Source organism: Pelophylax lessonae (assembly GCF_965119305.1).
Source record: "Pelophylax lessonae genome assembly, chromosome: 11".
Classification (NCBI taxonomy): Eukaryota; Metazoa; Chordata; class Amphibia; order Anura; family Ranidae; genus Pelophylax; species Pelophylax lessonae.
Window position 1 is genome coordinate 66,008,928 of NC_138778.1, and position 14,402 is coordinate 66,023,329.

The 14,402-nt window shown below is 50.0% G+C and overlaps 1 protein-coding gene across 1 annotated transcript in view; it reads left to right on the forward strand.

Moving 5' to 3' along the window:
- ST6GALNAC2 (ST6 N-acetylgalactosaminide alpha-2,6-sialyltransferase 2) overlaps positions 1 to 14,402 on the forward strand; it is a gene marked incomplete at its 5' end in the record, with an annotated part of 76,588 nt that overhangs the window by 37,679 nt on the left and 24,507 nt on the right. Inside the window, 3 exons of the mRNA XM_082272780.1 lie at positions 869 to 1,031; positions 8,840 to 8,978; positions 12,790 to 12,893. Coding sequence (XP_082128906.1) covers positions 869 to 1,031; positions 8,840 to 8,978; positions 12,790 to 12,893 — 406 coding nt within the window. The remainder of the gene's footprint in view (positions 1 to 868; positions 1,032 to 8,839; positions 8,979 to 12,789; positions 12,894 to 14,402) is intronic.

A 14,402-nucleotide genomic window follows, 5' to 3' on the forward strand; every position in this document is an offset into this window, starting at 1 on the left:
GGCGGCTTTGTTTACATTAGCCGCCTGCCTTTCTCCCTTCACAGCGGACGATCGCCGGTCACACGCTTGGAGGTGTCCGTGAACGAGCCGAGGCGGGAGCGCGCCCCCGGCGGCGCTATTGGCTCCCAGGCTAGTGACGTGCCGATGCGTCACTTTGCCTGGCTGGGGCTTACCACTGCAGTATATTTACTTGCGGCGGTCGGCAACCGGTTAAAGTAGTTCTAAAGGCTGTTTTTTTTTTTCTTTTTACCTTCACGCTTTCTATGCAATAAGGTAAAAAACCTTCTTTGTGCATCTCCATCCTACCCCCCCTCCCTTAATATTTACCTGAGTCTGAACTCAATCCAGCGATCTGCATGAGAACAGTGGCTTTCCTGGCTCCCTGCCACCTCATTGGCTCAGAGACAGCAGTAGTAGCCAGTGCTGTCAGTCACAGCCAGTAAGGAGGGAGTGGGGGGGTGGGGCTGAACCGCACTCTGTGTGTCTTATGGACACACAGAGTGGGGCTTGGAAATGAGCATGCATGATAAAGAAACTCTTTTACCTGCTAAAGGGTTTGTATTTCTGTCCATTCAGTCCTGCAATTTACACAGATTTATCACTACACAGTCCTGTCTACAGAGATGAGCTTATTAGTCTGCTGCTTCTCCTTTTAACCCTCTTCATGACCATGCTATAGCTGTAGGATGGCTACAGCGGGGCCGCACTTTGCCGGGGAGCCCTCATATGACACTGCCTGAGCACCCTCTGCGGCTCACTTCGGCAGTGATCTGTGATCGGGTTAAAGAGCCAATCACTGTGATCTTTGTTCTATATGCATGGAGTTTCGTTTTGACCAATCTCAAGTTACCATTTGCTTCTTTTTTAGATGTTACCTCTACATTAAAGCTACTCAATGATTCTGCAAACAGGGGACTTTTTGACTGGCAGGCGCCAAAGGGATGTATACGTTGTGCTGTGGTTGGAAATGGTGGAATCCTAAATGGTTCCCGCAAAGGGAAAGAGATAGATCAACATGACTATGTGTTCAGGTAAGCATGGAACTGACTAGACTGTGAGTGCCCCCTTTCAATGCACAGTGACCACAGCATTGCCCCCAATCATTGCAGAGTGCCACAGCATTGCCCCCAATCATTGCAGAGTGCAAGCCACAACATTGCCCCCAATCATTGCAGAGTGCCAGCCACAGCATTGCCCCCAATCATTGCAGAGTGCCACAGCATTGCCCCCAATCATTGCAGAGTTCCACAGCATTGCCCCTAATGATTGCAGAGTGCCAGCCACAGCATTGCCCCTAATGATTGCAGAGTGCCAGCCACAGCATTGCCCCCAATGATTGCAGAGTGCTAGCCACAGCATTGCCCCTAATGATTGCAGAGTGCCAGCCACAGCATTGCCCCTAATAATTGCAGAGTGCCAGCCACAGCATTGCCCCCAATGATTGCAGAGTGCCAGCCACAGCATTGCCCCTAATGATTGCAGAGTGCCAGCCACAGCATTGCCCCTAATGATTGCAGAGTGCCAGCCACAGCATTGCCCCTAATGATTGCAGAGTGCCAGCCAAAGCATTGCCCCCAATGCCCAATGATTGCAGAGTGCCAGCCACAGCATTGCCCTCAATGATTGCAGAGTGCCAGCCACAGCATTGCCCCCAATGATTGCAGAGTGCCAGCCACAGCATTGCCCCCATTGCCCAATGATTGCAGAGTGCCAGCCACAGCATTGCCCCCAATGATTGCAGAGTGCCAGCCACAGCATTGCCCCCAATGATTGCAAAGTGCCAGCCACAGCATTGCCCCCAATCATTGCAGAGTGCCAGCCACAGCATTGCCCCCAATCATTGCAGAGTGCCAGCGACCCCCCCGCACTTACCTCACGGACGGTCTGGCAGCTTCTCTTCAGTCCCCGGCTCCCCGCGTCTCCGAGTCTTCAGTCCTCCTGAAGCGGCAGGATAAGCGCAGAGCGGCGATCGGTGCTGCGGTGTGTCACCGCATCTCCGATCTTGGTAAAGAGCCTACTGACATAGGCTCTTTACCATGTGACCAGCTGTGTCCAATCACAGCTGGTCACATAGTAGATAGGGAGTGCCGTTGATCGGTTTTCCTCAGTTCGTGCCTCACAGGCACGAGTAGAGGAGAGCCGATCTTCAGCTCTCCTGACAGGGGGGGGTCTGCACTTGTAATCAGAGCATCGATTACCAGTGAAGACCCTTAGGGGGGGTGCCACTAGAACCACCAGGGATGCCCACCTATGACCCCAGGGATGCCCACCATGGCCATCTGGGATGGCAATCAGGGCTCAGGGAGCCCGCCAGTGCCCTCCCCATCAGTGCTGCCTGCCAGTGCCCTCCCCATCAGTGCTGCCCACCAGTGCCCATCATTGCCATCAATCAGTGCCGCCCACCAGTGCCCATTATTGCCCACCAGTGCCGATCAATGCCCATCAATGCCACCTATCAGTGCTGCCTATCAGTGCCCACCAATGCTGCATATCAGTGCTACCCATCAGTGCCACATATCAGTGCCGCATATTAGTGCCACCCCATCAGTGCCTCCTCTTCAGTGCCTGTCAGTGCGGCCTCATCAGTGCTCATCAGTGCAGGAAAAAACGTATCTATTTACAAAATTTTATTACAAACAAAAAAACTTTTTTTCTCTTACGTCCTCTGACAGTCGCCGCCCACTCATTCATTCTGCACGTCTGGGTATTGGTCTTCTCCGCAGGAGTAAGCTAGGCAGAAGATTTTGTTAGAATAATCACAAAACCTTTGTATAGACACACCTACAGGGGGCTGTCCTTCTGGTCAATACCCCCAGCTAGCCTCCTTCCCAATTCAGTTTTCTGCTGCCTAGCTCAGGAGTAGGCTGGGTTTCCCTGGCTGAGACTTAGGTCTCAGCTTTTTTTCTTCTTTTTCTGTTTTTTCTCTCTAAAAAAGTGTTTTTTCTATTAAATGATAGCTTTTTATTTTCTCCTTCGCTAGTTAGTCAGACTTTAGAAGCCTCGCACTGGTTTCTCTAGAACCTTACGGACTCCCAGCCTGCCATCGAGCGTTAGCAGGTTATTGGTATGCCCAGGCCTCGCAAACGACAGTGTCCCTGGCATCAGGGATGAGCCTGCGAAGTGGCTGTCTTCGCTGGGATGTCTCAACTGCGGTACGCCCGCGTGTTGCTAGCGTCCCCTTCGGCTGACGGCACCCCCACCCAGGGTGGGAGTTTTCCTGTCTCAGAGCAGTGCCCATGTTCGCTGGACTGGTGAGTACTATTACTACCCCTCTGTCTCTGGACCATGTTTGTTGGGGTGTGTATGTGGGCCCTCTGTTTGAGATTGACAGTTCAGGTATGGGTTCTGTGATATCCCCCTCATGGCTGTAGGTGCGGCTCCTGTGTGTCCCTTCCCTGTCCCTGCGGGGGCGCTGTCGCAGTTTAACCGCTGTGTGGGGGGTGCGGGGGTCTCCTACGTCCCAGGGGTGCTTGTGGTGCTCTGTGGGGGCCAGTGCGTGGGGTTTTGGGGCCGCAAATAGCGCTACTCTGCGCGGCCGCCATTTTGGGTGTGGGCAGGCTGTTCGGCCTCATAGTGTGGGCAGCAGCCATTTTCTGTCATCCTTTTGTCGCTGATCGGGCGCCATCTTTAGTGTGGGCATGATGTCCTGGCAGCGGCCATTTTCCCAGGGCTTTTCTCCCCATTGACTTCTATTGGCAACCATTTTCTTGTGGCTCAGGGCTGGCTTTGCCTCTAGGGGCATGAGGTCACTTCCTTCTTCTTCCCTTCAGCTCCTCAGCAGCGCGGGCAAGTATAACACACTGTGGGGGTGTTTTACTGTTTCTTCTGGCCAGGATTCCTGCTAGAACTCATTTTTCTGGATTCCTGTAGCAAGGGACAGGGTCTCCATTTGCGGTGCAGGTTTGCGGTGGGGGCCGCGGGAATCGCCGATTTAAAGGGCCAGCGTCATTTAAATTGTATATTGCTATTATGGAGTGCCAGGATAGCAAATTCCCCACAGACCTGGTGGATGGTTCAGGCACTCCTGAATCCGCTTCCATAGTCTCTCTATCTGCTGCACTTGCGACTTTAGCATCAAAAGTGGATTTTCTGATGTCTTACCGGGTTTCTAAAAAACGGCCTATGCCCTCTCAGTCTTCTGATTCAGAGACAGATTTGGTTGCCACAGACAACGTCCCCCCTGAGGGGTTCCTGTCCTCTCAGTCAGATGTGGAGGAGGAGGATTCAACCTCTGGGTCAGCGCGGGACCGTGCTGCGGTGGATGCGCTTATCAGCTCTGTTAAGGAAACGTTAAATTTGGATGATGAGCCCCCCCTGTCGGGTAAGCGTGTTTCCTTCGGGACCCGCAAAGCCCAAAAATCAGGTCAGGTTTTTCCTTGTCCCGAGGAGTTTCACGAAACAGTGAATGACCAATGGCGCCTTATCAAACATATGTTTGTGGTGCCCAAGAGATTTCAGTACCGTTATCCCTTTGCGGATCCGGTGGATTCTCGCTGGACCGTGGCTCCTAAGGTGGACCACACTGTGTCCAGGTTAAATAAAGCCACTTTAATGCCCTTGGAGGATTCCCCGGTGTTTAAAGACCCGGCGGACAGGCGGGTGGAGACACTTTCCCGCCACATCTATCTGGTAGCGGATCCTTGCTGACGCCCGTATTCGATTCGGTAATGGTCTCTCAGGCTGTTGCGGATTGGGCCAAGACGCTTAGGCGCACTATAATTGCTGAATCCGCCTCTTCTTCTGCGCTGGAGATGGTGGATCAAATGGCCCAGGCCGTGCTGTACCTGTGTGACGCGGCCTTGGATGAGGCTCCCTTAGTCGCACGGCTGTCGGCGATCGTGGTTGCAATGCGCCGCACTAGCTGGGTGGCTGACCAGTCTTCAAAAAAGACAGTGACTGACATCCCTTATGCGGGGAGCCGTCTTTTTGGGAACTCTCTGGATGAACTGATCAAGGGGCTCACTGGGGGTAAGAGCACTCTTTTGCCCCAGGTGGCTAGGGGGAAATCGTCCCGTGGCAAGCTGGGTCCCTCTTTTAAACCTAGCCAGGGGCCCTATCGTGCCTTCAGGACACAGGACAAGGGGAAGTCATTCAAGGCCTCTGGTGGCCAGAAGAAGCCATGGGCGGGTAAGTCCAAAGGCGGCCATGCTGGCACAGCAGCCCAGTCCACCTTGTCCTGAAGGGACGCCCTCACCTGTCTCAGGGGTGGGGGGACGTCTGCGCTGTTTTCCCGAGCCCTGGCTGTCCAAGGTTCAGGACAGGTGGGTTCAAGAACTCATTTGCTCAGGGTACAAGATTGAATTTTGGTCTCGCCCCGCAGACAGGTTCTTTCCCTCAAATCTTCATTTAACTCCCGGTCGTTTCTGGGATCTCCGCTGGGCGTTTCAGGACCTCCTCGCCCAAGGAGTGGTCGTCCACTCCGTTTCCACAGCGGGACAGGTTTCAGGGTTTTTACTCCAATCTGTTCACAGTGCCCAGAAAGGAGGGCAAGGTGCGTCCGATTCTGGACTTAAAGTCCCTAAACCGCTTTGTGCGGGTTCAGAAGTTTCGGGTGGAGTCCCTCCGGTCGGTGGTGGCATCCCTGAGTCCAGGGGATTTCTTGGCCTCCATCGAGGATGCATATTTACACATCCCTATCTACGAGGGTCATCAGAGGTACCTCCGCTTCGCAATCGCGGAGGAGCATTATCAGTTCGTGGCGTTGCCTTTCGGCCTCGCTTCGGCTCCAAGGGTGTTCACCAAGGTGTTGGCTTCTGTTCTAGCCTTGTTAAGGGTATAGGGGATTGCAATCCTTGGTTATCTGGACAATCTCCTATTAAGGTCGAGTTCCAGTGCCACCCTGTTGCGCGACCTGTCGATCACGGTTCAGACGCTCCAGGATTTCGGATGGACCATCAATTTTCTGCAAGTCGACTTTGTCCCCTTCGGTTCGTCTCCCCTACCTGGGGATGATTCTGGACTCCGCCCAGGCAAAGGTCTTTCTTCCGGAGGACAAGCTCCGGATCCTGCAGGACGAGGTCAGGTCTCTCAGGGACAACGAGCTCTCCTCACTTCGGACCTGCATGCGGTCCCTGGGCCTGATGGTGTCGGCTTTCGAGGCGATCCCATTTGCACAGTTTCACATGAGATCTCTTCAAGCGAAGATTCTAGTCAAGTGGGACAGACATCCTCAGTCTTTGGAAAGGAGGATTTCTTTGAGCCCACAAGTGAGATCGGATCTCTTGTGGTGGCTCCAGTCTCCGGCTCTGAAGGGAGGCAAGTCCTTCCGGCCGTTGCTGTGAACTGTGGTCACCACGGACGCCAGCCTGTCGGGCTGGGTTGGAGTTCTGGGCAAGTTGTGTGCCCAGGGAACTTGGTTGGAGGGGGAATCCTCCCTGCCGATAAATGTCTTGGAACTGCGGGCAATCAGGCTATGTTTGCTCCATTGGTCGGCTCGGCTTCAGGGCTGCCCAGTGCATGTACAGATGGACAACGCAACGGCGGTGGCTTACATCAATCACCAAGGGGGCACCAGGAGTGCTCAGGTGGCAAAGGAAGTGGCCAAGATTCTGTCCTGGCGATTTCGGCAGTTCACATTCCAGGTGTGGAGAACTGGAAGGCGGACTATCTGAGTCGCCAGACCCTGGACCAGGGGGAATGGTCCCTACACCCGGAGGTGTTTCAGATGCTGTGTGCGCGATGGGGATCCCCGGATGTGGATCTGTTAGCATCTCCTCTCAACAACAAGGTGGAAAGGTTCGTGGCTCGAACACGCGACCCTCTGGCGGACGCCTTCGGACGCGTTGGTGGTGCATTGGCATCGGTATCGACTGATTTATGCCTTTCCCCCAATTCAGTTGTTGTCCAGGTTCCTCCACAGGTTGGTCTCGGAACCGAGGTTGGTGATTCTGGTAGCCCCAGACTGGCTGCGTCGGTCTTGGTACGCGGACATCACGCAACTGGTCGTCGAGCCTCCCTGGCGGCTTCCACTTCGAGATGATCTTCTGTCTCAAGGGCCGATCTTCCATCCTGCTTTACAGTCGCTGGCTTTGACGGCGTGGCTGTTGAAAGCCAAGTCTTAAGAGACAGGGGTCTCTCTTGTCGGCAGTCATTCCTAGCTTGCTCAAGGCCAGGAAGGCCTCCTCTGGTAAGATTTATTATCGTACCTGGAAGGCTTATTTTGCCTGGTGGGAGTTGCAGGGTTTCCATCCCCACTTCTTTTTGGTGGCGAGGGTGTTGGCTTTCCTGCAAACCTGTGTGTATCAGCGTCTTGCGCTGACCACGATTAAGGGCCTGTTGTCTGCACTGGCCATTCTGTTTCAGCGTCCCCTGGCGTCAAATTCTTTGATCCGCACCTTTATTCAAGGGGTACGCCATCTGGCTCCCCCTAGGAGGGCACCCTTGCCCCCTTGGGACCTGAATTTGGTTCTGTCCATTTTACTACGTCCTCCTTTTGAGAACATCCGTGAGATTCCTCTGCCTATGCTGTCATGGAAAGTTGCCTTTCTGGTTGCGATCACTTCTGCTCGCAGAGTTTCGGAGTTGGTGGCCCTGTCTTGCCGCTCCCCCTATCTGGTTGTTCATAGGGACAAAGTGGTCTTGCGACCTCATCAGTCCTTCCTTCCGAAGGTGGTTTCAGACTTCCACCTCAATGAGGACTTTGTTTTGCCTTTGCTGTGTGCAAAGCCTAAGCATCCTAAGGAGTTTGCTTTGCATTCCTTGGATGTGGTCCGGGCGATCAGGGTCTACCTGTCGTCTACTGAATCCTTCAGGAAGTCGGATTGTCTTTTTGTCCTTCCCGAGGAACCCCGGAAGGGTACAGCTGCGTCTGCGGCAACCATTTCAAAATAGATCAGACAGACAATTGTGCAGGCCTATTCGATTAGGGATCAGGTTCCGCCTTTCCCTGTCACAGCGCACTCTACCAGAGCGATTAGTGCGTCTTGGGCCTTCAGCCATCAGGCGTCGGTGACTCAGGTGTGCAAAGTGGCGACCTGGTCGTCCGTGCATACCTTTACAAAGTTTTACAAATTTGATGTATTGGCATCAGCGGATGCCTCTTTTGGCCGCAAAGTTTTGAGTGCGGCAGTGCCTTAGGGGAGACAGAGTAGTTTTTTGCCTGTCTCCTCCTGTTTTTTCTTTCTTGTTTGTTTTCCTGGGTTCGCCCCTGTTGAGCTTTTTGTTGCCCAGTTTTTTGATATGTGGCACTGATGGGTAGCACTGATATGCAGCACTGGTGGGCACTGATATGCAGCACTGATAGGCGGCATTGATGGGCACTGATAGGCGGCACTGATGGGCACTGATAGGCGGCACTGATGGGCACTGATATGTGGCACTAATGGGCACTGATAGGCGGCACTGATGGGTACTGATGAGCGGCACTGATAGGGGGCACTGGTGGGCAATAATGGGCACTGGTGGGCGGCACTGATAGATGGCAATGATGATATTTGTTTAGCAAAAAAGAAAACCTTGCGGTGATCAAATACCACCAAAAGAAAGCTCTATTTGTGGGGAAAATTCAAAATGCAACAGCGCTAAAAGCTATAAATTGGCCTGGGCAAGAAGGGGGAAAAGTGCCCGGTATTGAAGTGGTTAAAGGAAACACTGCTTTCTTATACACACACACACTGTAAATCAAATGCATGGTTTTTATTGTGGAATTACTGAGATTAGTGCAGCTCCTGTACAGTGTTACTTATTATACCTCTGTGATATTACCTGGAACTGTAATTCTATTACCTGTCATATGTTTTGGAAACCCTGGGATTTGCTAAAGCTTGCATTGTAATACCTGTCTATACAGCTCCTTGTGTACTACTATCTGCAAACAGCTATTTTTATTGTACCTTTTCAGACTGAATGGTGCAGTGATTAAAGGTTTTGAGGAGGATGTTGGTACAAAGACTTCATTTTATGGCTTCACTGTCAATACCATGAAGAATTCACTGATTAGTTATTTTACGGATGGTTTTACTGAGACACCAAAAGGAGAGGTAAGGTACATAAGTAGTTGCTACCACATGGTCATTGAACCCCATTACTCAAGAGCTCTCAAAATAAGGCACTCAGTGATCCCCTTTATATTTAGGCTAAGGAACAGTGTACACTTAAAGGGTATGTCCAGGCATTATCCAGATTTAACTCCACACCACCCACCCACCTTTCTCCTTTAAATCATGTCCTATCACTTTATTTTTTTTTTTTCTGTAGCAAGAAACACCTTTTATTATCCCCTGTGAATTTATCAGCAGGCTGAAAAAATTGTTGAAGGGACAGCTATTGGAAGGCCAGTTCATACTGGTGTAGGCATGCCCCCAGATCTCCATCTACCAAGACCCCTTTCCCTACACACAGTGTGTGGGAAGGCTCTTTGGGTCCTTTCACACGAGCTTTCCGTCTGGCGGACTCCGTTTTGCTCAGTGGGGATCGATCCGCCGATCCCTGCTGAGCAGGCGGATGACAGGTCTGTCTCCGCTTACTTTGCAGGACAGACCTATCAGATCCCCGCTCTCCTCTATGGTAGATCGGATAAAAATGGACCGCCTGTCTGTTTTCATCCGATCCGTTCTGATCCAATCCTCCAGACGGGTGGAAAACAGGGTTTCCATCCATCTGGATTTCACGGACAGGATGGGATCAGAGAGTAGCCGGTGTCAGCGGACATGTCGCCGTTGACATCCGCTGCTCCATAGGGGTGCATGGAGCATCCGGTCCGCCTGGAAAACTGACAGGCGGACCTGATCGGAAAGCCCGTGTGAAAGGGACCTTAAGATTCAAGGCAGCAGAATTGTTTTGCTGGAAAAACTTTTTTTTATGTATGCATGTGGAGTAGGACAGAGATGAGTGGGAGATAGGTGGAGGTTCTATAATGCAACTGGCAGGGCTGACTATGATGGTTAGTATTTTAGTGCTGCAGAGGCACTGAGGTTAATTTACTAAAGACAAATAGACTGTTTACTTTGCAAGGGAATTTTCTTCAGAGCTTAGTGAATGAGATGAAGCTCTGCTGACTTCCATCACACAGTCATGTGCAAGCAAAAAATGCAGTTTTTTTTGTTTTTTTTTATATATATTTCCTTGTACTTTGATTGGGTATTTAACACAACATTCACTAAGCTCTGGGGAAAATTCCCATGCAAAGTGCAACTCCCCTTGCATAGTGTTGGTTGTAAAGGCTGAAGGTTTTTTACCCTAATGCATTCTGTACATAAAGGTAAAAAAAATCTGTGTGCAGCTCCCTGCCACAACCCTCCCTTATGGTTACCTAAGCCCAATCTTGATCCAAAACTGTGCACGACAGCAGCATCTCTTTCTGCTCTCTTTCTCCTCAGTGGACATGGAGGCAGCAGTGAGAACCATTGGCTCCAGATGCTGTCAATCACAGCCCGTTAGGAGAGAGCGGGGGTTGGGTTCGAGACGCACTTTGTGTGTCAGTGGACCGCAACACATTTGTTGTCAGGTACTTCCTTCTGTCTTGAGAAGAAAGGATACATTTCCAAAAATACAATTCCAGTCTCCACACTGCCAAACAGACCTATTTTATCACTCTCATTAACAGCCTGTCATTACGCCCCGGGCAACTCTTCGCTACCTTTAACTCTCTACTCCGTCCTCCACTACCCCCTCCCACCGACTCACTCACTGCCCAGGAGATTGATTACCACTTCAAACAGAAGATTGATACAATTCGTAAGGAGATCGTTGCTGTTCAGATACCTTCCATGCCTTATGCTTCATGCCCACAGGTACGATCATTACTTCCCTCATTCAACCCCGCCACTACAGATGAGGTTGCTAACCTACTTGCTAACGTCCACTTAACCACCTGCCCTCTGGATCCTGTTCCCTCGCAAATGCTACGTTCACCTTCTGGCCCTATTCTACGCTCTCTAACCCACATCTTCAATCTCTCCCTGTCTTCTGGCATCTTCCCCAACTCTCTAAAACATGCACTAGTCAGCCCCATACTTAAAAAGCCCTCACTGGACCCAACCTACGCCTCTGAACAACCTACGCCCTATTTCCTTGCTCCCCTTTTCATCCAAACTGCTCGAAGTCTAGTCTACAACCGACTGTGCAACCACTTTGCCGAGAATAGCCTCCTTGATCCCCTTCAGTCTGGATTTCGGCCTCAACACTTCACTGAAACTGTACTCCTACTTCTGGACCTTTCTGCTGCCTTTGATACGGTTGACTATCCCCTCCTCCTCAAAAAACTCCACGCCTTTGGTCTCCGTGACTGTACTCTTCACTGGTTATCTTCCTACTTATCCAACCGCACCTTTAGCATTATGTACAATTCTACTTCCTCCTCTCCTCTTCCCTTCTCTGTTGGGGTCCCCCAAGGCTCTGTTCTTGGACCCCTCCTATTTTCAATCTACAACTCCTCTCTGGGTCAGCTGATAGCCTCCCACGGCTTCCAATACATCTCTACGCTGATGATACCAAAATCTATCTGTCCACCCCTCAGCTCTCTCCCTCAGTCTCCTCACGTATCACTAATTTACTATCAGATATATCGGTCTGGATGTCTCACCATTTCCTCAAACTCAATCCATCCAAAACCGAGCTTATAATTTTTCCTCCACCACGTGCCCCTTCCCCTGATTTCTCAGTCAATATCGATGGCATTCCTATCAGCCCATCCCCGCATGCCAAGGTCTTAGGTGTTGTCCTGGACTCTGAACTCTCCTTCAAACCCCACATCCAATCGCTGTCCAAATCTTGCCGCCTCAGCCTCCGCAACATCTCCAAAATACGCCCCTTTCTAACCAAAGACACAACAAAACTCCTAGTTCACTCCCTGGCCATCTCGCGCCTCGACTACTGCAATTCCCTTCTTGTTGGCATACCACTACACAGGCTATCCCCCCTTCAATCCATCATGAATGCTGCCGCCAGACTCATCCACCTTACCAATCGCTCAGTGTCCACTGCTCCCCTCTGTCAAGCCCTCCACTGGCTTCCGCTCACCCAACTAATTAAATTCAAAATACTTACAACATCTTACAAAGCAATCCACAGCTTAGCCCCCAGCTACATCACCAGCCTCGTCTCAAAATACCAACCTAATCGCTCTCTTCGTTCCTCTCAAAACCTCCTGCTCTCTAGCCCCCTTGTCACCTCCTCCATGCTCGCCTCCAGGACTTTTCCAGAGCCTCTCCAATCCTATGGAACTCCTATGGATCTGTCCAATTATCTCCTACTCTATTAGCTTTTAGGTGATCTCTGAAAACCCTCCTTTTCAGAGAAGCCTATACTACCAACACTAAACAAATGTACCTCCATTTTCTCCATCAACCCATCCCCCAAGGTTATTGCCTTTTGTTTCACTTGACCCTCCCTTCTAGATTGTAAGCTCTAACGAGCAGGGCCCTCTAGTTCCTCCTGTTTTGAACTGTATTGTAACTGTATTGTCTTCCTTCACATTGTAAAGCGCTGCGCAAACTGTTGGCGCTATAAAAATCATGTATAATAATAATAATAATACATTTCAGCATTTAGCCTTGATCAACCGTTTATTTGGGGCAGGGTTGAGTAACTTATGGCCACCCTTAAAGTCTATGTTTTAGTAATTCCAAAATGTTCTGCAATCTACGAATTTGTGAAGCCATAACTAAACTCACAGCCCCCAGTGAAAAGACTAGTTCACCATTTTTCTAGTATCTTTATGTGACATATTTAGGCTTAGTCTGGCTGCGTCTTGGTATTTGCAATATTTTTGCTGTTTTATAAATATATATATGATATAGCATGTTTTTAAATGATAATTGATTCCCTATTTTTGCCTGCATGAAAATAAAGGGACTTCGCTACATCTTTATACCTTCCAACGAGAGAGATTTTGTCATGCTACGCTCCAGCATTTTAGGGATTCCTGTTCCTACTGGAGAGGACAAGGGAGATAAGTAAGTTGGTATTTTATGTATAGCACAGAAATATCTCAGTATCACAAGCAGTGATGTAACATTGGCAGAAAATAATACAGTATTGAGACCCAAGGAAGGGTACATGGCTTGTATGGTTTGAAGATATAACGAGCTCCATTTTCCTACAATTAACCTGAAATTTTTGTTAAGTGATCTTTGTGAGTGCCTTAACCACTTGACGACCAGCCGCCGCAGATGTACTGCGGCAGGCTGGCTCTCCCAGGCAAAACCCTGTACATGTACAGCGCTCGCCTGGAAGGAGCTAGGGGGCGAGCATGCGGGGAAACCAGTGCGGGTGTCAGGTGGCTCTGATTGCCGCCTGACACCGGCAATCTCTCCCCGCTGACAGAGAAGGACGGACGACTGATGTAAGCACAGCCGTCTGTCCTTCTCCCTCGGATGATCACAGAGACCATGCGATCCTGCTATATAGGATCGCATGTCTCTATGGTCATCTCACAAGCCCAACCCCCCCCCCCCCCCACAGTTAGAATCACTCCCCTAGGCTTACATTTAACCGCTTGATCACCAATAGTATTAACCCCTTCCCTGCCAATGGCATTATTACAGTAACATAAGAGTTCCCCTTGAGGTATGGGACTATAAATGCCGCTAGACACTGTATACTATATAAAAAATACTTTATTGGTACAGAAAAACATATAGTGAAAACACAATATGGGAAGAAACACAAATACACATACAGGGCATTAAAAATGCATGCATTTGACAGACCGAATACCGAACCAAGATGTGGACACCTAGGTACATAGGGCAATCGTGGAACCGGAACCGACCCTACGCGTTTCGGGCGTGAAAGCCCTTCCTCAGGGGTCACCCAGAGTTACCATATAGAGCACCTAGTGTATCTAGAAAAATAAAGCAGTTTAGTAAATTGTAAAGCAAGTATCTGTGTAGTTGCATATCTCCTAGTGTATCTAGGAAAACAAAATTGCTTTGATATACTTTCAAACAGACATTTGTACAACTATATATACACAGGTCGACAGTTGTAAAATCTGTCTTTCAATATCAGCTCTATGAGGATCGACCTACCCTATGTGTCCAACCAATGGATTGGATCGATCTGTCGAATAAAAACGGTATTGCTACCGTGTGGAGGGATGCCCAAATTTTCCCAAGGCCCGGACAGGGCATGGAGCTCCGTACGAGTATGAAGAGTATAGTAGCAGTAGCTGCCTGGAGGAATCGACAGGGCACCACGATGACCAGTCAGTGGCTCAACATGGACCGCTCACATGTAGAAGAGTATAAACATTTGTGATACCTAATGCAAAGAATACAAGAGTACAACACCAAGGGTTGGAGATAACTAGGAACAGTGATTCCCTATGAATTTGACTTAGGCCCATGATGGGGACCATGGAAATATTTACCTTGAGTATATAAGGTGAATATGACCGAAAGGTCAAATAAAGTGGATATAATATAAATCTTATGTTGGCGTGGTCAACATTGTGAAGGTGG